The 26,642-nt window shown below is 39.8% G+C and overlaps 1 protein-coding gene across 1 annotated transcript in view; it reads right to left on the bottom strand.

The window, feature by feature from the left end:
* Positions 1–22,988, bottom strand: part of mycbp2 (MYC binding protein 2) — a 60,243-nt gene extending 37,255 nt beyond the window's left edge. Inside the window, 17 exon segments of the mRNA XM_040005834.1 lie at positions 306–416; positions 3,582–3,727; positions 3,863–4,067; positions 4,203–4,361; positions 4,505–4,669; positions 4,770–4,974; positions 6,170–6,246; positions 6,468–6,606; positions 9,281–9,354; positions 9,451–9,547; positions 9,756–9,827; positions 10,144–10,386; positions 11,427–11,623; positions 11,824–11,977; positions 13,182–13,397; positions 20,039–20,114; positions 22,159–22,988. Coding sequence (XP_039861768.1) covers positions 306–416; positions 3,582–3,727; positions 3,863–4,067; positions 4,203–4,361; positions 4,505–4,669; positions 4,770–4,974; positions 6,170–6,246; positions 6,468–6,606; positions 9,281–9,354; positions 9,451–9,547; positions 9,756–9,827; positions 10,144–10,386; positions 11,427–11,623; positions 11,824–11,977; positions 13,182–13,397; positions 20,039–20,114; positions 22,159–22,430 — 2,608 coding nt within the window. The 5' untranslated portion in view covers positions 22,431–22,988.
* Positions 22,989–26,642: the final 3,654 nt, after the last annotated feature.

Genomic DNA, 26,642 nt, shown 5'->3' with positions numbered 1-26,642 from the left:
ACAACCATACACATATGCTAAAAAATGTAAAAATTAAATAAATAAATAAAAGTAGAGACACAAGCAAGGGGGAAGTCACCAAGGCACGACACCCAAGCTCACAACAGCACCTGTAAGTAACCTGAAACTTGATTATTTATTTATTTTTTTTTAAAGAAAAAGGATGGACATACAGTTAAGCCTATTTGTTACATCCATCTCCATAGTCTCTCCTATTTGAAATGTCTATCACAGAAATGTGTCCTTTCTACATCCCAAAACAAACACTTCTTCATTAAAGTTAGTCCCCTAGCTCTGAATCATACCTCTTCCCTCCTCCAACCTATGCCGGCGATTGATCCTTTGTCGTTTCTCCTCCTGGCGGATCTGAATGTGCTCCTCGATGTTGACTCCTGGAGGGGGAGGGACAGGCACAGCTGAAAACAAAAAGGCCGCAGATACAGCCAGCCCAGACAGGATGCAGGAGGAGGAGGGAAGGCAAAGCAGGGCGGAACAAAACAAGACACACATCAATGAATGATGGAGAGACATGATGGAGAAGCAACGACTCTGCACGACACAAGGATTATAACCAAGGATGAGTGACAAGTGCGCAATGTATTCAAGCAAATGCAACAAACATTATGACATGTAGCATAAGCACCATGCCTTCATAAGCTTAGCATACAGTGCTTACATTAAGCCCTGGACAATCTTTCTCAGGTATGTACAGCTAAACATATAGCTGCTACAGTCACATCATCTATATGCATTAAGATTTTAACATGCATATGATTTGTCAGTCTTTGCAGCTTTAAGTGAAATGTAAACAATGCAGGTGGTTTTTAAGCCAAGATGGATATACTGCATGAAGGACAGAGCATAGAGGATAAAAGAAGAGCATATTTTCATGAAGGCGCAACAACCAGCGCAAGTAGCTCTCCAGTTGTTTTACATTTCCCTGACCTTTAAGATGGGGAGTTGTTTAATGATGGACGATGTATCTGATTTCATACTTTGCACAGATTTGGAGATAATGTGATTAAAGCAGGATTCCCATTTACCTGCACTTTAATCTATGACCGATTTCTACTCTTTGATCACCTTCTTATTAAAATGGTTGAGACTTGGTACTATGGATATAGAATGAACAGAACAGAAGTGGCTACACATGAATCGCTTTAATCTCAAGTTATTTAAATGTATATCAAATTATAAATAGCACTATTTCTAAGTTGGCAAACAGAGTGCTTCCTCTCTTAAAAACCAAAAGGAACGGCTTTATTATTAATACTGATCCTAAAGTAGAACCAACAAGGACAACAAAACTGAGTACACTTGTTATTAGGGCTGTTCGATATAACGATATATATCGGATGACGATATAAAAACGTCTATCGTTTCATTTTACGCTATCGTTTGTTTCGTGGTGTTGCAAATAAACTGTTTACAGCAATATTTTTTCACTGTTTTGATGGTCAGTATATTTATTTCTTAAAGTTCTCTCTTTCTCTTATATTTAATATAACCACAATACGGACGGACAAGCGACTGTTTGTATGTGTTGTTGTTAGCAACAATGATGGTAAAACCATCGCGTGGCTCCGCCGTCCGCTTGTTTATTTTCCACATAAACCTTTCACAATAAAGCTCAAGATCCTGTTGAGACTTTTCAAAATAAACTGAATCACGTAAAAGAGTATGCAGCGTTTACGGATGAGAAGCAAAAAAAAGAGCCGTCAGGTGCTAAAAAATAAACCTTAGACTCAAATGTTAGAACAGGCTTTTCCACGCATCACGCCGTGTAATAAATAATCACAAAGAAAACGGCGGCCATTATAACTTATGACTAAAAATGTATAGTTTCATGCATCTGTTAAAACACTGGACTCCAGGCACATGACGCCCAGCTGGAAACACTTCACGCAAGTCAAGCTGCCCGAGATTTACAGAATTTACAGAAAATGTTAAAATTTTATGATTCATTTCGTCATCGGACGATAGATGTCTTATATCGGGATATGAGATTTTGGTCATATCGCACAGCCCTACTTATGATGTCCACTAAACCCAACTGCATAATCATCAAAATACATAGACCTGTGAACATTGGATCTTTCTCAGTTTGGGATTTATGGGCTTTATCTGTGTTTGCATTATTCCTCAAAAAGTAACCAGAAGCATTAAAAAACAAATAAATAAATAAAGCTACTGCACAATACAGGAAGAATGCAGCTAAACCAAAGCCATAGTATCACTAATGAGAAGAAGCAGTGGTCATCCACTGAGAGCAGACACTATGGATTGTAACTCTGGTCATCAAGAGAGAAAACGAACAATGCGAGGACACTGCATAACACCAGGCTCTATGGATGGTGTCAAAGTAGAGAAAAAATAAAAACAACAAGCTCCTTGCTATTTGGCAAAAAAAAAAAAAAAAAAATCTACAAGATTAAACTTTGCTAAAGAACGAGAAAAGAAATGTGATGTCTATTGAGAGCACACATTCTTCAGTCAGATGACATCAAGATAAATCTGCTCAGCTCAAATAAGACCACAACTACAACAGTCAATGCAATGACCAGCAGCGAAGCAGTGAGGTGGGAGTGCGATAATAAGGGGCAGCATGAGAGCTAAAGGTCTTGGGGAGAGAACATTTATAGATGGCAACCATAAATGCCTGTGGATATACTAAAATACTGGCTGACAAGATAGCACCCAGTCACCAGAACCCTTCCAGCATAACAACAATTCGAAGCACACTGCCAAAACCACACAAGAGGAGAAACTATCTCGCCTCACTCGAATCCAACAGAACACCTTTGGGGAGTCTTAAAGAGAAAAATGGAGCAACATAACCACTCTAGAAAAGAGCAGCTAAAAATATTTGTCTCTGAAGAGCAGATTTTTCTTTCCAGAAATTTTGTGCAAAGAGCTGTGAAAAGCCATCATTCTAAAAAGTTGAACCTTTTGTTTCATAAAAAAGGAAGAACAACCTTACTGTAAAGCATTTACTGCAAAGTGAATCGTTTGATACTTTAGCAACACTGCACAGGCGTGTACTCACTTCTGTTATGTTGACAGAATTGCAGCCTCTAATTTAGAACTGCCAGACCAGAGGGTAGTGCTGTTATGCACCGCCATCCTCTGTATTTACCACGACTGGATGCCACAGAATAACCACATATACCTCTACTCTCAGCAGTCCATGTAACTTCGTGTTCTCCTGTTTATGCGGGAAATGTTATATCCTGCAGCTTAACAATGCTGCGTGCCACTGTTGCTCTCCCAAATGCAGGTGTAAACCATGCAGATGACTCAAGGACTTCTTGGAAATGCCGTTTCTTTATTTCTCACTGTGATTGGCAGAGCAATTTCAGAACGACGAGATATGTGGCACGCAGGGAGTCTTTTTTTTTTTTTTTTTTTTTTTTTTAATCCTTACTTGAATATTTCATTGCCCACTCCCTTTGCACTTTTACACTCACATGAACCAAAATAGCATGGGCAGTTCTTTGGCTAGCTCCTTGCATTTGTCACTGCGCCAACACGATTAAAATCTGGGCTTTAAGTAATATGCTGGAAGACATCATTTAGCATACCTAACAACAGGTCCAATGGAATCATCTCCTTCACAGCGTCAAAGATGCCTCTCTGCCTGGCCTCCTGACCATCGAGCTCCCTGGCACAGGCTTTGCAACAGCCACACGCTGAGCAGCCAGACTCTCCAGATCCACAGCCACAGATACTGGTTCAAAGTAAACAAACAAAACAGATATTCATATCACTTTTTTTTTTAATGCAGTTAAAAAGATCCCATCAGTCACGAGTATTTTTTTTGGTTCCTAAGAACACAAATGCTGTCCTGACATAAGTCTCTTACCCTCCCGGCACTCTGTCTGGTCGTCCACTACTGACACAACTGGCACCGTAGCCAGTGCAGTCTCCACACACTGTGCAAACCATGCACTGGTCCAATTTCCACTTGTGCATGCCTGGCTGGCACATCATGCTCTTCTCTTCTTTCTCCTCCAACTCATCCTCTAGGTCCTCATCCATGGCTGTGGCCATGTTCTCAACACCAAATGCTACAACAGATATGTCCACAAAAAAAGAAAATCATCAGATCGATCAGAATTTAAAACAGTACTTAAATGGAAAACTCAAATTGAGTGATTTTATTATGTTTATCTGTCTGTGTGTGTGTTTGTCCATCTTCTCACCTTTTCCTGCCTGGCTCATGGCTCCGGTGTCTCTACCACACTGGCCTTTGTTATTCACCCCAAACGTCCACACTTCACCGTTTTTGGTCAGAACACATGTGTGAGCCTTACCCATGGCAACCTGAGTTACAAAATGACCTTTGAGGTCTGTCACCTGACCTGTAGAGAGGAAAATAATATTGAAAATAAAGATTTTAGAGAATGAGCAATTCTTTTGGACACAAATTTTAATTATTGTAGAGCGTTGATTAGACCAGACAAGGAAATGTTTAAATATCTATGCTCCGTTTCTGTCAACTCACAGGTGCTGTCACTGTATATAGCATCTTTGCCAAACATGTAGAGTTCTCCATCCTTGGTGACAATGCTGCTGCTGCCATTGTTGCATGCTGTGTACACGGCTGTCTTGGTCTCCAGTTTGATCATCTTCTTGGGCTTGTACGGCTTGGGCTGTCTACGACTTTTAGCTGAAAAAAAGAACACAACAGACATCACATTTAGCTTCTCAGCCAAGTTGGCTTTCATTCCGGTTTTAACAAGGTGAATGTTTGAAAACAGTCATCTCACTAGATTCTCCATCTTCCCCTTTGCTGGCAGACCCTGTGAAGAATACACTTCCATCTTCAGCCACTAGCAGCGCATGAGAGCCATCGTGGCCGACTGAGAACTGGACAATCTTCGGAGATTTCGTAACGGGCAATTCCACCCATTTCCCTGCTGATGGGCCACCCTGTTTTATACCCAGACTCTGGTATTTTCCTGTATAGTAGATCTAAAATAAAACACAAGGAGACGCATTTAAACACATGCAAAAAGACTGAAAACAGTTTGGGTTTTAAAAGAAAATTTAAGATTACAAAATGTTAGTCTGAGGCTCTTATACTAAAGTTTGTTTGTGTGTATGCTGCCAATTCAAATACAAGAGCTTTTAGTCATATATGTAAAAGTCTGGTGTGGTATGCAAAAGAATTTTTATGACTCAGATTATCCAGGACTCACTTTGGAAACAACTCCACTACCTCCAGTAGCATTTGAGAGAACAGTAGCATGCATTAAGCATACCCAATCTGGGTCATGAGTTAAATGCTTATACTTTCTTATGGATAAAATTCATCTGTTCCCATTGTACCCATCCACTCTGGGTAATATGCAGATAAAACGCGTTGTGAGTTTAGGTCTCTACACAAAGGAATGTGTAACACACAACTATCCTAGACTGCTATCTATTGCAGAAGAGAAGCACACTGTGCCACACCTACAAAAAATAAAAAGGCACAAACAATCACACACCCAAACCACATTCATAGTTAGCATTCTCATCTTATTATACAAGAGAGTATTGTAAACCTCTGATTGCTTAATTACTTGTATTGACATTTTTGATAACACCTGTTAATTTAACTCTTATATAAATTCAAAAACTATAGGAAGCTTCTCTTCCAGTCTGCCTTGTTGTGCCTCCCTGAAGTTGCTGACATTGTACTGTAGGGCGAGACTCACTGCATAGCTGGCTGAAATACAGGAACGCCAGTTCAGAAGCTTTTTAGCTCAGCCTGCCTATAACCACTAATAAAGGCTGTGTCCTGACAGCACAAAAAAGGCAGACATTAAGACATAAAAACAACTCTGTAATTTTGTATTATTTAAAGATAATTTAGCTAAGAGGGCTAGCAAACATTTCCTAAACATAAAGGTCTGTCTTATTAGGCTTTTGTGCAGCTTGATGTTGGAAAATCTGACTAAGGCTAACTATGTACAGATGTTATAAACTGCAGGAATGTTAAATTGTACGATGGGCTTAATGCAGTCAAACAAGCAGAAACACAACTGAGTCCTTCCCCCACCACAGGTTCACCCTTCAAAGTGCCTGGTCTGTCATTGGCAAGACAAAAGCTCTTAAGCTCAGCAGCTGAAGCTGTTCCAACATTCATTTTTGTTAAACATTTCAGATACGCCACCAGTCTCACCTTTCCTGAGGCAGTTTTCATCAGAGCAAACTCCCTGCCTGCTCCAAGCAATGCTGCCTCTTCATCAAAGCCTGTGCCTGAGAGAAGAACATAGCATTTAGAGCCAAAAACACAAGGGGACAGGATTGGAAGTACTGTGCACCATTTTTTTAAAAAAAAAGAATCCCATTAAGTTATGAGCAATTTTTGACACATTTGCAACCTTGCAAACACAAGTATACTGCAGAATGCTTCCAGCAGGTATACAAAAGCATGTGAAGCTTTATTACACATATTATCTGTATTTTGCATCACTTACTGATGATGTGCAGATCCTTCTCGAGGTCAAAAAGAGAGATGCCACAAGCGTGCAGACATTTCCTTGCCAGCTTAAGCTGCAGTTCCTGCTGCAGGGCCGGGTCTGAACTCATAGTATAGATCCGTACTACAAAACCATCCTGCAGGAAAGAACACAGCTTAGCTTCATGTCAAAACACTGCAACAGTGTCACGTATGGTCCAGGCCCATTTAACAAAAGACACTTCTGTTTAGAGAAAATGCATCCCTGCTCCCATCATTACAATGGGTCACACCCAAAGTGAATAACTAATGAACTGCATGAAGAATCAATTACTCATTCATTACAACTTATTAGCTAGTCTGCTGACTTAGCCTCTGGGGATAACGGACAATATTTTGGGGGCTTTTAGTGTGGACATCTAGCCCAAAGCTTCTATCTCCATCTGCTCATCATTGTGTATATTAAAGCACATTCAATCACTCTTTTGCTTTTCATGATAGCTGTTTACATGTATGCAGCCAAAGCCCTCTCAAATAAAGTCAATAGATTTTGGACTACAAACAGAAAACAAAAAGTTTTAGGTGCAAAAAAAATCTTGTCCATTCTTCACAGGTTCTACTTATTAATCAACTCAGAATTGTGTTTTATATATAAATTAGTGGAGAGAAGTACTGAAATCCCCTTCAGTGACAATATTAATAGCATGGTGTAGAGCGTGACACGCTGGTTTGATCAGATTGATTCATGGCAGAGCGCAGGACATATGACTATGGCCGTGACGATTTACAGAAAAGAAAACAGTAAAAATGGGAAGACCTCGAGGAAATAATTATAAGATAACAGGGATATAACTGAGGGGTGGATGCTGGGACGTGGGACTATTCTGGTTTTCACTGCGTGGTGATAATGACAGACTCATCTAATGTGCTTTAATTTCCACAGAGCAGAGCACATGGGCCTCAAATCATTAAACTCCAACTATAGGTGGTTTAAGCTGCCGGCTGATCACTATAAATGCATATAGCTTCTGAGCCCCATGCGGTACTCCACCCCCTTTGATTAGTGTAGAAACAGCCTTGCTGCAATGGCAGATATATGGATTTCAGAGACTCCCCTCCCCCACTCACATTACAGAGTGCTTATGCAGATAACTGCTTGAGAGATTAAGCTCTCCAGAGAATACCCACATGTGGTGCCATTTGCCTCACTGCCACACACACATATACACAACACACACAAACACAGCTGGACCCCCTGTACGGCACAGCTGGTGATCAGCTGAGAGTCTTTTTGGAGTGAGGGAGGGACAGATGCCTCACTGGTCCAGTCAAGTTGAAAAGTTAACCTCATTTTAACTAACAAAAGGAAACGAAACAGATAGCACTGTTAAGAAGGTAAGGATGTCATTGCACAAGTGCCTGTAAAAATGATTTGTCACTATGAGAATTCATACCAGCTGGTATGAAGTGGCCATCTTTCCCCATTTAATTCAAGTTTGACAATTCAAAAGAGAAGCAAAACAATTCTTTGTATAGCCCTTTTTCCATTTTTACCTACTTGGGGCGGCTTGGTACGGACTGACACAGGTTTTAAGGTTTTCCATTAAGTGGTAATATCTGGTACCAGGTACTTTTTTTAGTACCTGAAAGCGATCCGAAAATGTGACGTCAGACTGATCAGCACATCTACCATTGCCTTGATGTCTGCTTTTGTTGTAGCGTTCATGTCACATACAAATTATGTCACGGGATGCTTGGCCGTGTTGTTATAACGACCCCACACACTTAGGTTGTACTCAGTTGCAATGGAAAACACACTGAGCCGATCCAAGTAGGTACTAATGGAAGACGTGCTTCTCTGAGCGAGTCAGCGACTTGTTTTTTGAATCTGGGAACTTCAAGGTCCAAGCGTGGTACTCCACTGGTAATCCATAGATGCTATGCAGAGCAAACCAAACAACATATACCGTCCACAGCAGCCACCGTTTTTTTGCTTCTCTTAATGTATTCTTGATATCTGATCGCACGCCATAGCGAACACTGCTGTTTTTCCGTTTGCAAATGTTTCAACTAATTTTCAGTCAGCCTACATATAGCATCCTCACTGCTGGCCTCTGCATTGGTTGAATTCCTTAATCCTGCTTTCTGCAGAGCCTAAAAGCTATGCAAATGGCTATAAATGCAGGGCCATAAATCCAGCAGTTGCTTCTGTTGTCAACAGCAAGTTTCTTGATGCTTCCTGTGTAGTCATCAGATGAGTAGGGCAAGACTTCCTGTTCCATCTGCCAGTCACCGTTAATGAAAGCAGATAAATTTCAAAGGCTTAAAGCTAAATCGTTGTTTGACAGATGATTTCACAACTGCATTTAGGCGAAATACGCTGCCTCTCTGCCTTGTCATGTTAATGGACAATCTAAGCCTGTTCAAACATGATTTGTCTATTGACCATGGACTATAAGCAAACTACAAATGGAAACCAGATAGCTTCCTGCACCGAAAGCCTTTTACCTTGACTATAGATTTATATTAATGTGAAGAAATTTGCAACTATCTTAATTCAAAATTCAAAACTACAATTTCATTAGAATTAAAAAGAAAGTGGGTGCATAATAAAGCCAGCTCTCTCCCCTGTGTTTACAGCAGACTCAGCAGTACAGATGCACAGCTAGCTTCTTCAGGGTTTAGTTAAACATGCAGGAAAAACATAGATTTTGCATACTGAATCAGTTTCAGTTTTTAAGTTCACCACATTCTTCTAAGACTCTAAAAAAGATGAAGTGTGTTACTGTAAAACTGAATACTGATGGGCTTTAGCAGGAACACTAAACTTACATCTTTGCAGGCTGCAATCTGGTTAATATATTCTCCATCAGTGAAGATGATGTTCTGTCCATCTGAATGCTGACCTGCAAAATTCAATGTGATGGTTAATATACCTGATATTTTGTTCACTGAAAATTTAATGCCTAATTGAGGTGTTTAAATACAAGTCAATAAATCACCTGGCATTGCAACCGTCCCCTCATGCTCCAGAGTCTCAGGGTTGATCTTCAGGGCCGACATACTGTGGTTACTTGTGTCCCGATACAACAAATACCCCTGAAGACAAAACACAGATTATCAATGAAGTCAATGACTAGCTCCAATCGTGTTTATATACACGTGTATACGTACATATATACACACACATACATGTATATAAATACGTACATACACGTACACATATACACATATTTCAACGTTTTCTTTATTCTTATTCAACAAAATGTAAGAAAAATGTGTACATGTCAATATTTGCATTACTCACCTGAGCAAAGCCCAGCCAGGATCTTTTCTCCTTTCGGTTTCTGATTCGAGACGTGGAGTTGTACACGTGGCCCTGTGAGGAATTGAATACACACGAGAAGACAAAAACTAACAGTTACAAGCCTTAAATAAAGTCATACAAAACAAAAAAGGTTTATTTGATGAATAATGAAAATGATCTTAATTTTCACTTTTAAAGCACTGCAGTAACAAAGTTGGAAGAAAAAGCATGTTGCTCCAAACAATTTTTTTTTCCATAAACTGGGTATTTTTAAAAAATAAATAAATAAAAAAATTAGAAGTTTTTTGAAGCCAAGTCATTTTCTGACGCTGCAGAAAGCTTTTGAAAAATTCAAGCAATATAACTGCGCAAAGCTCTTGCTACGCACCCTGACAGTGCCGCTGTATCCAGAGCCCACTTTGTAGAGTCCATCCTTGCAGAGCAAATACAGGAAGGAACCATCAGTCTGCAGGAGGCAGCGCTCATCTTCATCAATGGTGACCTCCTTCAGGACCCACTTGTTCATCAAGGCTGCACGTTTGATGCCATTTCCAAACCAATCCTGGATCTGAATCTTTCCCACCAGAACAGCCTGTACACTCCTCTGTAATGCGTTCAGTATGGTGGGAACCTGGTGAGATTTAGGAAGACAAGAAGGAAAACTTGCAGTTTCCTGTACATTTTTTTGTCTGTGGCATTTTCACACAATCTCCCATGGCAGCCATTACACATACTTCTGATCTTACTGTTAACACAAAGACAAACAAACACAAAAGAAAAAAAGAAACAGAACAGACCCACATTTCCCAAAAAGCCTGACTGCCATTGTGATGATTCATAATCCAGTTAATACATAAAAGATAAGCAAAGAAGGGGAAAAACAAAAACAGCCCAGTGTTTATATAGGATAAAATGTGTGAGCCTACAAGTCCCGCTATGCCTCAATCACATGTGGAAATTGCATCCAAATGCAGAAAAAGGAGAAGTATGTTTTCAGTCACAAACCCTTTCCACTTATCAGCACTTGCTGTTCAACTTGGCAAAGAATTCGAAAGAACAGCTTGGTATAGAGCAGAGGAAATAAAAAAAAAAAAAAAAACAGTGCAAAAGACAAGCTATGGACAGAAGCAAACAGAAGAACGCCTAATTGGCGGAAGAATGCAGTCAGGGTAAAATAATCAAACCGGAGATCAGAGCAGCCTGACATTTTCCAAAACTCAATTTGTGCTGTCCAGACACTGCCCTGAGACTCCCTGCACTGAGAAACGCATGGAGCCAGGTTACTTTATCCACTTCAGCATGCACTTTGGTAATCAAAACCATATTTACAAATATGGAGCACATGAGAGAAGGGTTACATGTTCTGGTGGAAAATGTTTAGAAACTGAAAAGATCATATTCAACGGATTCCAGCTTGTGCTTAACCAAAGAGGATCACATAAATGTCTACTTCCAAGACATCTGACTGAGATTTAAACAGATAATCATTTAAATATTGTGAAATCTCAGAATGCACTTGTTCTAGAAACGCATAACAAAAAAGTACAAAGACTAGAGTGGACTGACACTCTTCTTACATTGTCTTTGATTTCGAAAATGAATCGTAGACATGTAAAAAGAGTTAAGACACACGTGTACAATCAGTCAAATTTGTTTGAATTAGTTGCTTACCTGTATTGTCTGGCAGGCATGACTGCCATTATTTGTAAGAATGGCAGAAACTGCCTGGAGGATCTTCCCCGTGTCTCCCCAGGCCACCACCAGACTGAAGAGGCAGGCACAGGACAGCGCAGTGATGGCCTGTCCCGTTGGGTCATTGGGTCCTGTGCTCCGAACCGTGGTCTCCAACAACAACTGGAAAAGAGACTCTGGCAAAGCAAAACAAATGGTTGGAAGGTTGGCCATTTGAGGAAACAATTAAAGTGTAATATCTAAAGATGGCTGAACAAAGTAATAATAACAAACGTTATATATTTGGTAGATTCAAACTAAAAATAAGCATTTTATACTTCAAATACAATATGCTAATTACATTGGAATGCATTAGACAGTACACATACTGCTTTACCTAACACATCAGGTGGCTCAGTCTGGAAGCCCTCAGGCTGTTGTCCCTGCAGCATGTCCAGCAAGGCCTGCAGGCTACGCAGGCACAGCAGAGGGTGAGAGAACCGAGTCTCTTTTATCAGCTCAAAAACCCCACACAGGCCAATGCCAATGATCTGCAGATACACCAAAGGAACACAGTTTCTATGAGCTAATCAACAACGCACTCCAAGTTAAATTGCTTTCTTTTATATATTTTAAAACAAACAGATGAGCATGCCCTAAAAGGTTTGAAGTGGATGTTTACAGTCAATGCCACTACATCTGATCAGGGCCCCACAGCATGCAGAGGACTACGAAGGACTTAGATTTTGTATAATGACAGACCTACTTGGCTATGTGGAGAAAAGTGGAAGGCATTCCTCTCTCAGAATTGCTTGTTAGGGAATCACATAATGATTCAAATGTCCTTTCTTGTCTCATTGAAGAACTTGTTTTGTGAAAGCTTAAAATCAGTGTAACGAATATAGTATAATGGATTTTTTTTTTTTTTTAATGTACAGGAGGATACAAATGGCACAGCACGAAAAAACTAATGGAAAATTGCACAACACATAATATTTTTTAAAAAGACTTTCAAGATTTTTGTAGCTGAGACTTCACTGACGCTTACGATCACAGTGTTTGTTAGCCACCGTTATTGAGCTGAAATTAAAGATCAAATTGGCAAATATATCATCAATACCAATCATTTCATAGGTATCAATGATAAAACAACATTTATCTTAACAAAACTGATTAGTCAGGATTATTTTTAAACAATGAAGTGTGAAACAAAGAGTGAAAGATCACTAGATCGGGACCAGAAGGAGACAAATCCCTGAGAGGATTGCATCATAATGGGCATCTGGTTTTTAAAAATAAATAAAAATAATAGTAATATTAAAAAAAAAAGTCAAATCCAAAAATGCTGTGAACGAGGGAGCAGCAGCACTCAGTATTCATAAGATGCAAGTATTTTCATTGAGCAAAAATTTTCTGTCATGCAGATTTAGAAAACTAATTTAGACAGTTTTATTAGAAATCAAACTGTAAAATTTGCTCCCAGGTGTAAATGTCAGCCCGGCAACAGCAGGGGCACAGAGTGAATTTATTCTTCTAACAGGCACACGGAGAAAAGGACATAGTTGGGGAAGCCTCACAGGATTTGGGGTGGGGGTTGTTTGAAATCTCTGGTAACACAAACCTCAATTATGACAATAAAAACGATAAGCCCTAAAGGATCTCACAGATCCATCAAAAGAATACGCTGGCTCGCTTTAGTAGGAAGTGCAGCTAACAACAACATAAGCGGCTGATATTGCTCTTCCCTGCTTATACCTTTGGCAGCTTCACGGCTGGTTCGCGGTACTCCTCCTCCTCCTCGCTGTCTGAGTCGCCGCTCTGTACCGAGCTCCTGGAGGCCAGCGCCAGGGAGGCCTCTCTTTGCTGCCAGTCCAGCACACAGTGCCGCACGTTGCAGTAGACATTGAATGCAGAAGGGTTGCTGTGTAGCTTGATGTCTGGCACGCAGAGTGCTCCATCTAGACTCTCGGCCTGTGTGGAAACAAGAGTGAGGAGGGTCGGTTAGAAAATCCTCATTATAAACCACATTTATAAACTGTAACATCAATATTTATAGTAAAATTCAATACACTTTGGTACAGTAAAATAACTGCTGTACATTGACAAGTAGGTAATCCATTCCTCCTTTGTGTACCTCATGACTCAGTTACTTTAGAAGGAATTTAATTTGGCCCACTGACGATACCCTCCCCACTTCTAAAGCACATTGCCTACTGACCACAACAAATGAGGTAAGAATCCCTCAGAGAAAATCTCCCGAAATCTACACCTCAGGGACTCTGTGCAGATGTTTTCTATTACATGCAAGTTGAAACAAAATTATATAACCAAAATAAATTGGGAGTGTAAGACGTCTGCTGAACACCATATTTACACGGTTAGTTCCATCACCGTCCTCTCACGTGGTGACTGTGAAAATAAAGAACTCTTCATTCTGCTTCAGACTCCTAAGGACACTTGCTTTGTACAGACTAGGCGAGCGTTTCCCAATTTCAAGAACCGCTCAAGACCATTTTCGCGGTTGCAAAATTAATTACACAATATTCTGCATAAACAGTGCGCAAACATGTCCTTTAGTCCACTTAGTTCGAGCTGAACTTAAAAGTTAAACTGAAAAAATGCTTAAGGATGTCTTTGCAACAAAAAAGGTGGTGAAATTAAAGTTTTAAAAGGCACTCAAGAGACAGACGACAAATGAAATAAGCTGGCATGGCCAAGTTATTTCTAAAAAAATAAATAAAAAGATAATAATAAACGTAAATCATCACTGTTGTGCAGTGAGGTGAGAAATTTAAAGCAGATAATTCTTCAATTAAAAATATTTTTAAAAATCCTCATTATGTTACACAATTATAATTAAAAGGTTCAATTATTAACACTGAACAGGCAAACAGTCTACAATCTCTACCCATGCCTACTGGGATTAGAAACAAAAAGACATTTTAGAGAAGTCTTGCTGATGGTGCCTCTTGCATGTTGTTTAATTGTGTTACACTAAGTGCTGTTTGTAATATCAAGTCAGCCATCACTGATGTAAACGAGTTGGACCAGTCAACAGGGAGAATTTGCATCCTAATCATTACATCAAAGATTAAGGACTCCAATCCAAATAATCACTGGAGAAACTACAGCTCACAGAGAAACTTGATAAACTAACTGATAAGCTTTCACCATCCCACCAAGCAAAGCATTTTGATCTACAGTCCTGAGGCAACCTCTAGAGAATCACATTGATCGATTGTCCCTCTCTCCCAGTGTTGCGCTTTTGGCATCACCGTCACAGAGGGTGATGTCATCTATTTAGGAAGAAAGGTCATTCATTTTCAGCTCAAATCAGCCTCCAGCCCTCATCTAACACTTATGTCTCCTGCTTTCCTACCTAGCCTCTTGTGACCAAGTGACTGTGCAGTATTTACAAAGGAGCACATTGTCTGCACGGAGCACTTAAAGCCTTTTTGAACACAGAAGACTGTAACAACCCATGAAGCAAGGAAAATATGATTTCTGAGGAGATAAAGTAAAAACCGAAGGGTAAGGTACATCAAAATCCTGCAAGCTGAAGCTGAGGGTTTAATGCAAGAAGCTCAGCAGTTTTGGCCTGTCTCTACAAGAACTGGATACCAAGACATTTATTGTTTGATTAATATTTATACAATTTTTTTTGTGTCTTGCTTCCAAACCGTTCAAGCTTCAACCCTATATTAATAAGCATGAAGACGTTATTAGACTAGATGGTCATCTGATTAAATGTAATTCAAAGATTTGGAGTTAATGCTAGATAAAAGAAACCAAAATCTTTAGTGCAAAGAGGTACTTAAATTACAACATAAAGTCGTACCTACAGTTTGTTACTTTATAAATGTTCTTAAATACAAAAAAGAAGGGGGAAAAAAAAAAAAAAAAAAAAAAAAAAAAAAATGTGGTTATATCTTGTATCAATTATGTGAATAAAAATGATTTATATGATCAAAACAATACGTTCTGATCGCTATAGACATGTCTCCATCTACATAAAGCAATTGCAGTAGCTTTTATTTAATTTTTAACTGTTACTTCTGCAGCTCATCTCTGTATGACAGCACTAGGCTTTGAGACATATTTGAAGTAGCAGCCAAACTCAATATTGTGGGTTCACATGCAGCACACTTCACCAAAATAGCTTTTTACACCATCACTACAAGAGCCGCAGCAGTATAATGATAAATTAAATTTTTCAGAAGCATTACTCATCATTTCATGCCATTTGAGAGAGCAGTGTGGAGAGCACCATCATGGAGAGTGGTATAGAATTTCCATATATGTTTGCAATACATTAGCAGTCCTAAGCTACTGCAACCAACCCTTTACTGAGCAACAAGAAGTCATGGACCACAGATGAAAGATAAATTGAAGACAAGGTATCCTGACTTTTAGTCCATAGCATCATGAATTTCCCAACAGATGTACTCTAAAACAAGTTCAAACCAAACCCCAGTCAGCCTAGCAACTGTCTGTTTTAACTCAAGCTTTTTAACTCAAGAATCTGTACGTGCTAAAAGGTGGCCTTTGATGTAGCATTTGATCAGAAAGACAGAAAAAAATAAAATAAGCTGTGAATTTTAAACCAGCTTATGTGTCCACCATCAGTTACCATGGTGATCTAGCCAGATTAAGTGAGAGCTATCTTCAGCTACTTCCAACAATGTAAACTCTGACATGAAATTCAGCATACCTTGCTAACCCATTAATCAGGTTTTATACCACGTCCCTGGTCTTTTGACAGATCACCTCTGTCTGCTAGACATCCAAGCCTACCTACCAGTGATTTACATTTGTGATTAGGGTGAAATGTCTCAATCAGCAATTTATGCAGGAAGCATTAACAAAAGAAATATCAACTCTCTAGGACTGCACTAACTTTATAATCAGAGGTGCCTCCACTACACATGTTAAATCGAATGTGTGGTGCTATACTTGCTGATCATTGTCATCATGTTTTCTGGCTTTGTCCTGCAGTTTCTTCCTATTGGTTGCACATAGTATCATAAATAAGATCAATCATCAGCTCAAAGAGCATCTTTGATTTGAGGTATTTAGTTCTGTCAGCACATTCCCCAAAGAAGGAAATGAGCAATGACGCTTCAGCCTACAATATTTATTAAAAAGAAAAATGAATTTGCAGAATTGCTTTTGTTCAATTTTGAGGAAGTCAAACAGGAAATCTCTAGACAGACTTTCTACAAAAATCTGTGATTAAGATTGATATAGACCTTTTTGTAATAAACAGATCAGTGATGGGAAACAGCCTCAAAATTCAACATTTAAGGAACTTTGCTATAATTATATTTATGATGATATAGAAAATACTGGACAACATTTTATCAATTACTGAAGCTTGCACGGCAGTAGCATTTATTAGTCCAAATGAAATGAAGGCCATCTTCCAGCCTTCTTTTCCAATGAGCCGCTGTCATTGATGACAGAGTACCTCATTCAAAATGTGAATCTACTGCTTCAAAGTGCCAGCAGCATTACAGAGAAATAGTAGTGACACAGCATTATATGCAGTGTCACAGAATAAGTCAAATGTAATGTAGGCACAAAAGTAGTAAGATAGCATCTTAACGTTTTATTTTAACCATGACTAAAGTGACATCTCCTTGTAACCATTCAAGAATTGCGCAATACTGTCACATATTAAGACTGAAAAATATTTTCCACCTGGTTTTTTCTTGGTTCCAGCTTTTAATTGCTAAAGCCCTCCTTTTCCACCACACAACCATGTCATTAGTTTCCATCCACGTTTGCTCTTCCTTTTGACAGGAGCGCTCCAGCAACGCTTGATTGAGTCACTAGTTTACTTTTAGGTCAATCACCAGTTCTATCATCCCCCCTTTTACATCCCTTCAGAGCCTGGATATACTGAACCGTGTGTTTTTGACTTAAGTGGTCAAACAAGTTTGTTGTTTTCACCTTTAGCTAGAAAAGCTTTATTGTATATTTGGCAAAATACTGTGCTTTATTGAAGGGCATGCCTTCTTTCTTTTTTTTTTTTTTTTTAGGTACTAAATTGTCACTCGAGGTTGATGCACTGCTCTCATTCTCAGACATGTCTGGGATTGTGTTGTCATCCTGCCCAGGGAATTATTACTTTGCTCTGATAACACCTTATAACCTCCTTTGTTTTTAACCAGTATTAACCCAAATAATATGGCCCAGCTACCCACACCTACTGGTGACATTTGATCACTTCCTTTCCATTTTGATACTTTATGCACATTAATGTGCTGTGGTATTTATTTCTTCTTCGTTTGCTGAAATGCGTGCAGAAATAGAGACGCTATTGATTATATTTGCCATGTCATTCGTCAAAATTATTTCACATTTCCCATGTATCAAAACATTCATACAGCTACAATGTCAAAAAGTAGTTCAAATACAGGAAGCGGTCACATTTATTTAGTGCGGCAACTAAAGTACATGCAATTGAGGACTGGGACAAACACATTAACTCTCAACAGTCCCCAGACTTTATTTCCTTCACATTTATTTATTCATTCATTCATTTTTTAAATGAATTCAATCCAGGTTTTAGATGCCTAACCTTCCCCAGCACTTGCATTATTTCACAAACCACCTGAGAAAGCTGGAAATAGTTTGCAGATGCAACGGTCTGAATATTCTGAACTGGAAATGTGCTCTTTATGGACATTTCCAAACTGTATCTTGCAAGTGCAGAATAGTTGTATATGAATATAACCTTAGGATATATTATTTAGATGTGATGTTTTAGGCATTCCTTTCTTTGAAATCATTAAAGTATTACTTACACAAAAAAAAGAACTGTTGCAAGAACACTACATCACCTGTGGTGTGTGACACAGGTAGCGGAGTTCCTAGTGTACAAAGACAGCATCACATTATCTGCCATAGCATGACTAATTTAGAAAGCCCTCACATCTCTTAAATCCACTGAATGAAATGTCTCATGCTCACTGCCCGTGTTTGTCTTTAATAAGACATTATTATACAAGTTTGACAGTATTCTTTTCAATGTATTACTTTGCACCATTATGTTGGTATTATAATGACAGTTTTTCTAAATGGCACAGAAAACACATTTCACTGTACACAAGACATTACATCATCCTCTTCATTAGGATGATAAGTGTTTATGCTCTGGCTTTATGCTCACTCTACTTTCACGTTTGTAAGCACAGAAGCAGACAGGGAGGGGGGAGAGAAAAGCTTTCAAACCACGCTCTTGTCTGACTACACGAGTGTCAGAGGCGTGAAAGAGCAAGAGTGAGCACAACACATACAAATAGAGCACGACTGCCAGAGTAACAGCCCACATTTTTATGCCTCCCTGCCAGCCAGCCTTGCCTACCACACAGAATATCTTATAGCGTTGTGAGCAATTCAACCTGAGCTGACTCGGCCACTCTACGCTGGATTGCTTGTCTGGAACACTTGAGGAGAAAGATGACGAAAGAAGTCAGAGTAAAGCCTCTTTTCTCTTCTGCTATTATCATGTTAATCTCTGTTGCTTATGCCTGTAAGCTCCTCAAAAACATAATTTTTAAAAAAGTCTAAGAAATATACAAGAAATCATGAAAGGAGACCAAGCTATCAAACACGAGAAAAAATAAATTAAAAAAAAATAATAACATGAGACATAATCAAAGGTGACTGTGCTTATTGCAGATTTTGTTATTAGGTCTCACTGAGTTTCACACCTTTTGTTTGTTTTTAAGGAGTGACCTGGCCAAGAGGGCAGCAAAAATTGTTACAAACAAAAACCACAGAAACCAAGAGTTGGACAACTTTACAACTGAGTGAAGAAAATGCAGTTTTTATGCAATAAAAAGTCAACTTAAGTCGAGTTAACTGGGACTGAACAGCACCAAAGGCAGACTGCAGGAACTCATGGTTTTGTAGGACAAAAAAAGATGAGCAGTCCAAGGTCAAAATGTATAAATCTCAGGATTTGTTAACAAATGCTGGCCCTGCAAGGTCTCCACCTGAAAGAGAAACACAACAGCATCATCTGATGCAGGCTAGGATCCCTCTTTGGAAGGAGGAGACTGAAGCAGGAAACAGTTGCCGTGGAGATGTGGAACACATTAGGTTGCTCGGCAACAGGCCATCATGAACAAGTCAGAGCCACTCCCATGTGTCTCTCATTCCGCCTATCCACCACGTCAGCTTCTTGTGTGGACGGGCTTACTGATGCCCGATCGGCCCCGACTTAACGAAAAACAATGTTTGTGCCAAATACCCTCCAGACAACACAGGAGCTAATCTCGCCTTTAATCTCATCCTTAATCTGTTCAATTCGTTCAATAGAGTCAAGCCAGCTAAAAAGACATACCAACACATTTGCAAACATGGAAGTTACGAAATAAAACTGATGTTTTCAGTCACACGAGGAGAGAAATTGAAATACATAAAGTATGTGTTATGCTTATTAAATATTTTAAGGAGCACTGAGAGGGTTATGAGTGATTATTTCCTACTACTTTTTACAGAGTAGTAGCAATGTGAATTAAGGATTTACAAGTACAGCAAAGGTTGTCCAAGTCAAAGTTTAATATTGCCTAACAGCTTTTAGACATTAAAGTGCCTCTTACCTTTGTTCTTGATTTGACTTTTGACTTGACCTTCTGTCGCCTTTTAAGTTTCTTCTTACTCAATGCCTTCTTTCCCCTGGAAGCAAACAGTGATCCGTTAGTTATGCAAAACTGTGCTCTTTTTAAGCAAAAACTCTGGACTTCTTGTTAACATTCAAACGATGTAGAAGCTTGCTCAAGCTATCATCCAAAGGTGGAAGTGTAAAAATGAAATGTGCACAACTGGATCACTTTATTTTTAAAGCAAAGGTCAACATTGTACTTAAAAAGACAGCACATAGTAACACTTCGGACATGAGGGAAGGTAAACAATTCTTCTTCATGCAAGGTTTCAAACTATTTCATTGTCAAAATCTTAAATTCTTTCTAACGTCCCACACAGCTGTGTCGATTTCATTTTTGTTTCACTCTGCAGAGCGAGCAAAGAGATCTATAAGCACAGTTCATCTTGCTTAACCGCCATAAGTGCGTCAGGAAATTCACATTCACTGTTGCCTCTCATATCAAACCTTCCCAAAATAGGCACTAGTTTGTTTCTGCAGAAATTCCCCTTTGATGCCTTTGAGCTGTCACTGAAATCTGTTTTGCAGTGACTTTTTGTGGCCAGTCTCTCTTACAAATCCACCTGTCAATAAGATGTAATACGAAGCTAGAAATAGAAACACCACTAAAATTAGTCACCACAGTTACTCACTACAAAAAAAAGCATAAAATATTTACAGGTTTTAAGTGTCCTATTTTTTTTAACTTAATAGCATAGCTGAATATTGCTTTCCAGCACCATACAAATAGCATGATATCAGGTCTCAATCAAGGCTGATCCAGATACTCCTTTTTAGCAACTTTCTCCAAAGAGCTTCCAAAACAGGCCAACTGAGCATGCCTATGACTTTTTAAATAAGCAACTTCTTAAATAAGCACTTTTTAAATAAACAACTGGTGGCAGATGTTAGTTGAAAAGGACATGAGCAACCAACTAGACAGACTGAGGATTTTCTTCTGCCTGCTCCTTCATATACACCAATTAATTCAACATTTGTTTATAAAAACAGAGTAGCGTTCAGCATTATGTTGGTCCTTGGTTGAAGCAACCATTGTACACACTGAGAACAGCAATTGGATTTGTGAGGGGAGGATGCAGCGATGATCCAGCTATTCAGTCTACAACCTGACTTACTAGAATGACGTAAGTGTATTACCCGCTTATGCTAGAACAGCAAATGAGTTCAGCAAATTCCCCACACATCCTCACCCAAACACGGCTCACGTTTCAAACAAGTGTGAGCACAGTAGCAATAAGCAGTTACTGTTTTGAGTTTGTTTGTTGTTTATTTTTTAAATACACAGCAAGCCAAAGTCAGCCTCGTGACTTTTTTTTCCCCTCTGCCTTTAACCGGTTTAAGTTAAGGTAACCTGGTGAAAGGTCGGATGCTCCCAATAGCTAGCTCACAATGACGCCGTTGGGCCTAATTAGACACACAACACCACTACTTGGCCGGTAATAATGGGTGACAATGAAGTAAAGTGACAGTTTAATAAATAAATAAACACATAAGTAAACAAATATATTACACAAGTGGGGCGCATGTTTGCATTTAGCCGGATCGCACCTCACTCAAAACATCACAAACTACTCCCATGACAGCTAGCCGGCTAGCTCGTTTTGGACGCGAACCCACCCCACAGAGAGGTTTTTCTCTAGTGGACATGTCTCGAGTAGAAAAAGCTTGCATTTTAGTCACAGTGTGTCAGTTCATAGCCGAAGCAGTTTGCACCGGGAATGCAAAGCCCTCGCATCAGGGTGAACTAACGTAACGTTAGCTTAGATGGCTCCCATAAGCTAAGGAAGTCGAAGTCAAAATTGCTACCTAGCAAGCTAACCCCGCAAACAAATTATGGAGTTCCTGAAATACTACCCGTAGTTAAAACACGCGCTTGTGTGACAAAATATGAGATGCAACCAAAACCATATATAATAAGAAATATGCGTGGAAGTTAGCTCATTGGTATTTACTGACGCACCGCTGAGCAAGGGTTACTCTTAGCTTCGTTAGCCTGGTTAGCCCTACGAATGACAGCCCAGCCTCCGCGATATTTTTGATTTCATTTTATCCGCTCACCTTCCTTGATTTATCCCTTGCTCTTTATCGTTGATGGCGGTGGTATAAATCCGTCTGTATCTCTCCGCCAGGGCTCGTCCTGAGAGTAAAAGCTGGTACCGAGTCCGACAATCCGACTGGACTCCGGGTGTCGGGCAAGAACCCATCCCCGAACCGACGGTGGAGAGGTCGGCTCCTGCTCCAGAAATGACCCTGACACCCAGCCCCATCGACGGCGATAAGGAGGGCAGAATCCCACCACCGGCGGCCGCTGCCGCAGCAGCACACATCATCGTTTTGCAGAACAATGCATATATATGTATATATCACACAAAAGATATCACAGCCAAATAATCTCTAGCCATCAGACGCAATCCACGTGTCGATGTATCCGCCACATGTCACATCATTTGTCCGCTACGAGCTGCGAAAAAACAACAACGAGCATCCACGGTCCTCAGCGGTTATAAGCGCAAATTGTAGCCAATCTGGTGGTGCAGCTAAAAACCCAGTGTAGTCTTGCGATCCGGCCGCAGCGTCAACACGGTGCTCGACTCCAAGGATGATCCTCTCAAATCATAACTGAAATTTCTCGCGAAAAAGCAGAAACGAAAGCATTCATTTAGAAAAATCGCATTGTCGAGTTTCGTTTTTTGCTTCGTTTCTTGAATATTTCTTGACCCCGGAGAGGCAGCACCCTCAGTTGGGCTGCCATCTTAGCTCCATCATCCCTCCCCTCCCTGGCCGAGCCTTGCGTCGCCAGCATGCCGGGATATTTTCATACGTCTGAACCGAGCGATGCTATCATTGATTTAGCTGATCAATTACTTCTCTGTTTACACAATCGCTGCAAATGCGTAGTTCACTTTTCTTTTTTACATCAGATAAATAATCGTCGAGGCTAAGGACGGCCTCATAGATCAAAGGCAAATCCGCAGGGCTATTTTTTGAACACTGTGCACAGTTGGATTGTGGACATTTAAATTGTAGAAGTCAATACAGCAAGGGCCCCTCCCAGGTTGATCTAAAATTGGCACACACAAATACACAGATGGATTGCTCTTGGAATCGTTGTCCGCAATAAGAGTGGCCTTTAAAAACAGAGTTGCATATTTTTAAAACTGCTTTGATTTTTTTTTTTTTTTTTTTTTTGCGTGCTGCACTATTCCGTTTAGCATTGCTCCATTTACACAGTGAACCCTGTGTAGCTGTGAACCCTGCCCTTTGATCTACCTTCTTGAACTTCTCCTTAGCTGGCACCAGGACTGCAGTTATCGATCTGCCGTCCCTCTTAATTGATCTTCACCGTGCTGCTGTGGGGGGATTATTCACTGAGTGTGGTTGTTTTATCTTCTCATTACTGCCTCAGAGTAACGCTGCACATTACCGAAGTGCGTCAGCTATGCATTACCCAGATTGCGATGGTGATGGCAATATTTTAAAGGGTGACACAGGGGTGCAGGGGAGCTGCAGGGAGAGAGATAAAAAAGAAAAAGAAAAAAGGAGAAACACTCTGTTGGGTAACATCAAAATGGAAGCAAAGGCCAAAAAAACACCCTACTGCAGTATAAGGTGGAAAAGGAAACAGGTGTTTATACTTTCATGTATGATATAGCAACGGATGATGCAATTACCAGGTCATGTTTCAAACATGCTTCGCTGCATTCCCTTTAAATGTCTGTGCAGGTGGAGGGGTGATGCATTTATTTAGGGAGAGAGAGCGAGAAAGAATGACAAAGGGGTACACAGGCCCTAGTGGTGCTTTATTGGCTGCACAGTATTGCAGTGGCCCAATGACAAGAGAGAGGTAGGTCTACTGTCTCTTCTCATAGCAACCGAGAAAGCATCCAGAGATTATCAGTGTCAGAGTGCCAGCATGCATCTGCCATGACAAAACCTGAAGAATTGTGTTCTCACAGCTGTCATGTGAAATATTAGAAGTGAAAAGCAGCTCTCTTGAAGTGCATCATAGCAGTTGTAATGGTCTCTACGTGGCAGGTTATGAAAAGAGCATGATTCGGTATTGAAGATGCAGTCGCATCCAGAGGCTGCTCCCTTATTAACCCCTGGTTTTCTCAGCTCTGGCCAGTTACAGTAAATACAGGGAGGAGGGGCAGGCATGCCTGGGCAGAGTAGAAGTCCATATAGGACACAAACATGAGCAGAGCTGACAGAGACGATATCCAGCCGCCTCAGATACACACACACACACACACACACACACACACACACACACACACACACACACACACACACACACACACACACACACACACACACACACACAGGAGATGGAGCTACTATTAGAGTCTAAGTAGGTTGTTAGGTTTTACGTTTTACGTTTTAACTCTGATCTCCTTATATCATAGTGTCTCAGCATCATCAGTATTGACCTGACATAATGTGCCTTGACAAAATCAACTATATGGATAGAACTATGTCAGCCTTCATTCATCCTGGGAAATGAAATGTGGTGTTTAAAGTTCAAGCAATTAGTTTCAAACGTGCGTAATCTTTTTCAAGCATCTGTCGTATTTTGTTTCTTTTCATTCATTGAGAATATTAACGATCTAAACCCCAGTAGGACTGTGTTTCTAATGGCAGCTAATGACTCCTAATGTGTTTCTCTACATGACTGGAGAGGAAATTAATTGGTTCCTCGCACACATCGATGTGCCTCATTTATGCTTGAATGAAAGTGCTGATGTTGACTCAAACCTCTTATGTTCAAATTGCTCGGATTAGAGTGAAATGCATTCACTGCATTATTATATGATTTTTACGATTGAATTTCTTCTAAATAGTGCAGTTGTTGCACGTTACAAAATTCAAGAGACCTGTGACACTTTGTGACTAAAGGGGCAGCTGAAAGTAGCTTCTGCATTTATCTGTTTGGTATTGACAGTTCATATTTACAACTAACTCTTTCAGTCATCTTGATAGCACAGGTTATATTTATTCTTTTCTTCTGACTCACTAACAGTAAATCTTAAGGACATGTTTTGCCTTGAGCAACTTGTCTCACATTTATATATTTCCACGTAGCTAAGCAACCTGGAAAATAATTTCTATCATTATAGCTCTAGCGCCACCCAGTGTTGATCTTTTACTTAAACGTTGTAAAGACTGCAAAGAGAGCAGAGACATCTCGAACTCTAAGGAAATGAATCTGAGGGTTCTCAAGCTGCTCATTAATATGCAGACAAGTTCAGCTAGTTAAAGACAAATCATAATCATAGCTGAGAGGGTATTTCCTTCAAAAATGTGTCTTTTAAAATCTTTGCTTCAGACTGCTTTAACCTTTAATTCAGGTCTGGATAGTCTGCATTCCTCTCGTACTGTCGCTATTACTAGGAGGATTTCACCTATCAGTATTGTGTTGTCACACCCATGGATGTTATGCACCTTTCATACCTATGACCATTCAAGAGACGGCACTCCCAATAATCAAGCTCACACACAGACAGTGTGACATTCATGCTTCAAGACTGACTGTCACTTGACATTCTTAAGCATCGGTCTGAGACCTCCCAAGTTTGTCATTGAGCAAGTCAGGTATGTCAGTTTGGCTGGCAGAACACATTATTTAATCAGCTGAATTACACGCCATATCAGAAGAAATCTTGTTCAAAGTCTAAATGTTTAAGGCAACAGAAACAGCTAATCAATCATCAGTAGCCAAGCTGCTTTGTGACCAGGCCTCAAAGGCATAAGGTCTGAGTTTGGGTTGTTGTGAAATTTTATTGGACCTCGGTGATGTTAGATAACAAGTACCTTTATTACTATACACGTGTAAAGTATCCACTCCCATCCAAAGTGCTATAAATTCAAGGGAATGTTGATACATGGTTATATAGCGGGGTAATCTTTTTACTCAGAGGTTCAAACACAAGACCTGTCGGGAGACTCCAATTCAATGAAGGAGGGCACCAGTTTTGAAATTTTAACTGTACTTTTGGTTTTACAGCTTTTGTTACTGATAAAGACTTCCCCCATGGAGGTTCACGCTGCATGAAAGTAATTAGTAAATGAGAGAAGATAACACTTTTTCAATATCTGCTAAAGACATTTATGAGGAATTTCTGGTTTTCACAATGGGTCCACAGTAAAAAAAAGAAAGAAAGAAAGAAAGAAAGAAAGAAAGAAAGAAAGAAAGGATTACTGGACAGTCTGTGCAATGAGCTACCAAAGCCTTTTCTGTAATTTTACACATTTATTTCTTACATTTTAAGCCCAAAGATAAGCAGATAAGTTTCATTTACTACAGCAGCATTTTCTTAATCATGGAGAAAAATAGGGACATACTGACAAACTGCACGTCTTTCATTATATTAAGTTAGCGCAGGGGTTAAGTGTGCGGTTTCACTTGTCCGGCCCACTTAAGATCAAAGTAGGTTGTATGTGACCCACAGTGTAAAACAAGTTTAACATCCCTGTTTTGCATGTTAAGTTGGTATAACTGGTACCTTTGGCAACTCCTTCAGAAATCTACATTCAACATTAAA

The sequence above is a fragment of the Simochromis diagramma genome, unplaced genomic scaffold, assembly GCF_900408965.1.
Source record: "Simochromis diagramma unplaced genomic scaffold, fSimDia1.1 OVJJ01000501.1, whole genome shotgun sequence".
Taxonomy (NCBI): domain Eukaryota; kingdom Metazoa; phylum Chordata; class Actinopteri; order Cichliformes; family Cichlidae; genus Simochromis; species Simochromis diagramma.
This window is presented reverse-complemented; position numbering and strand designations above follow the sequence as displayed.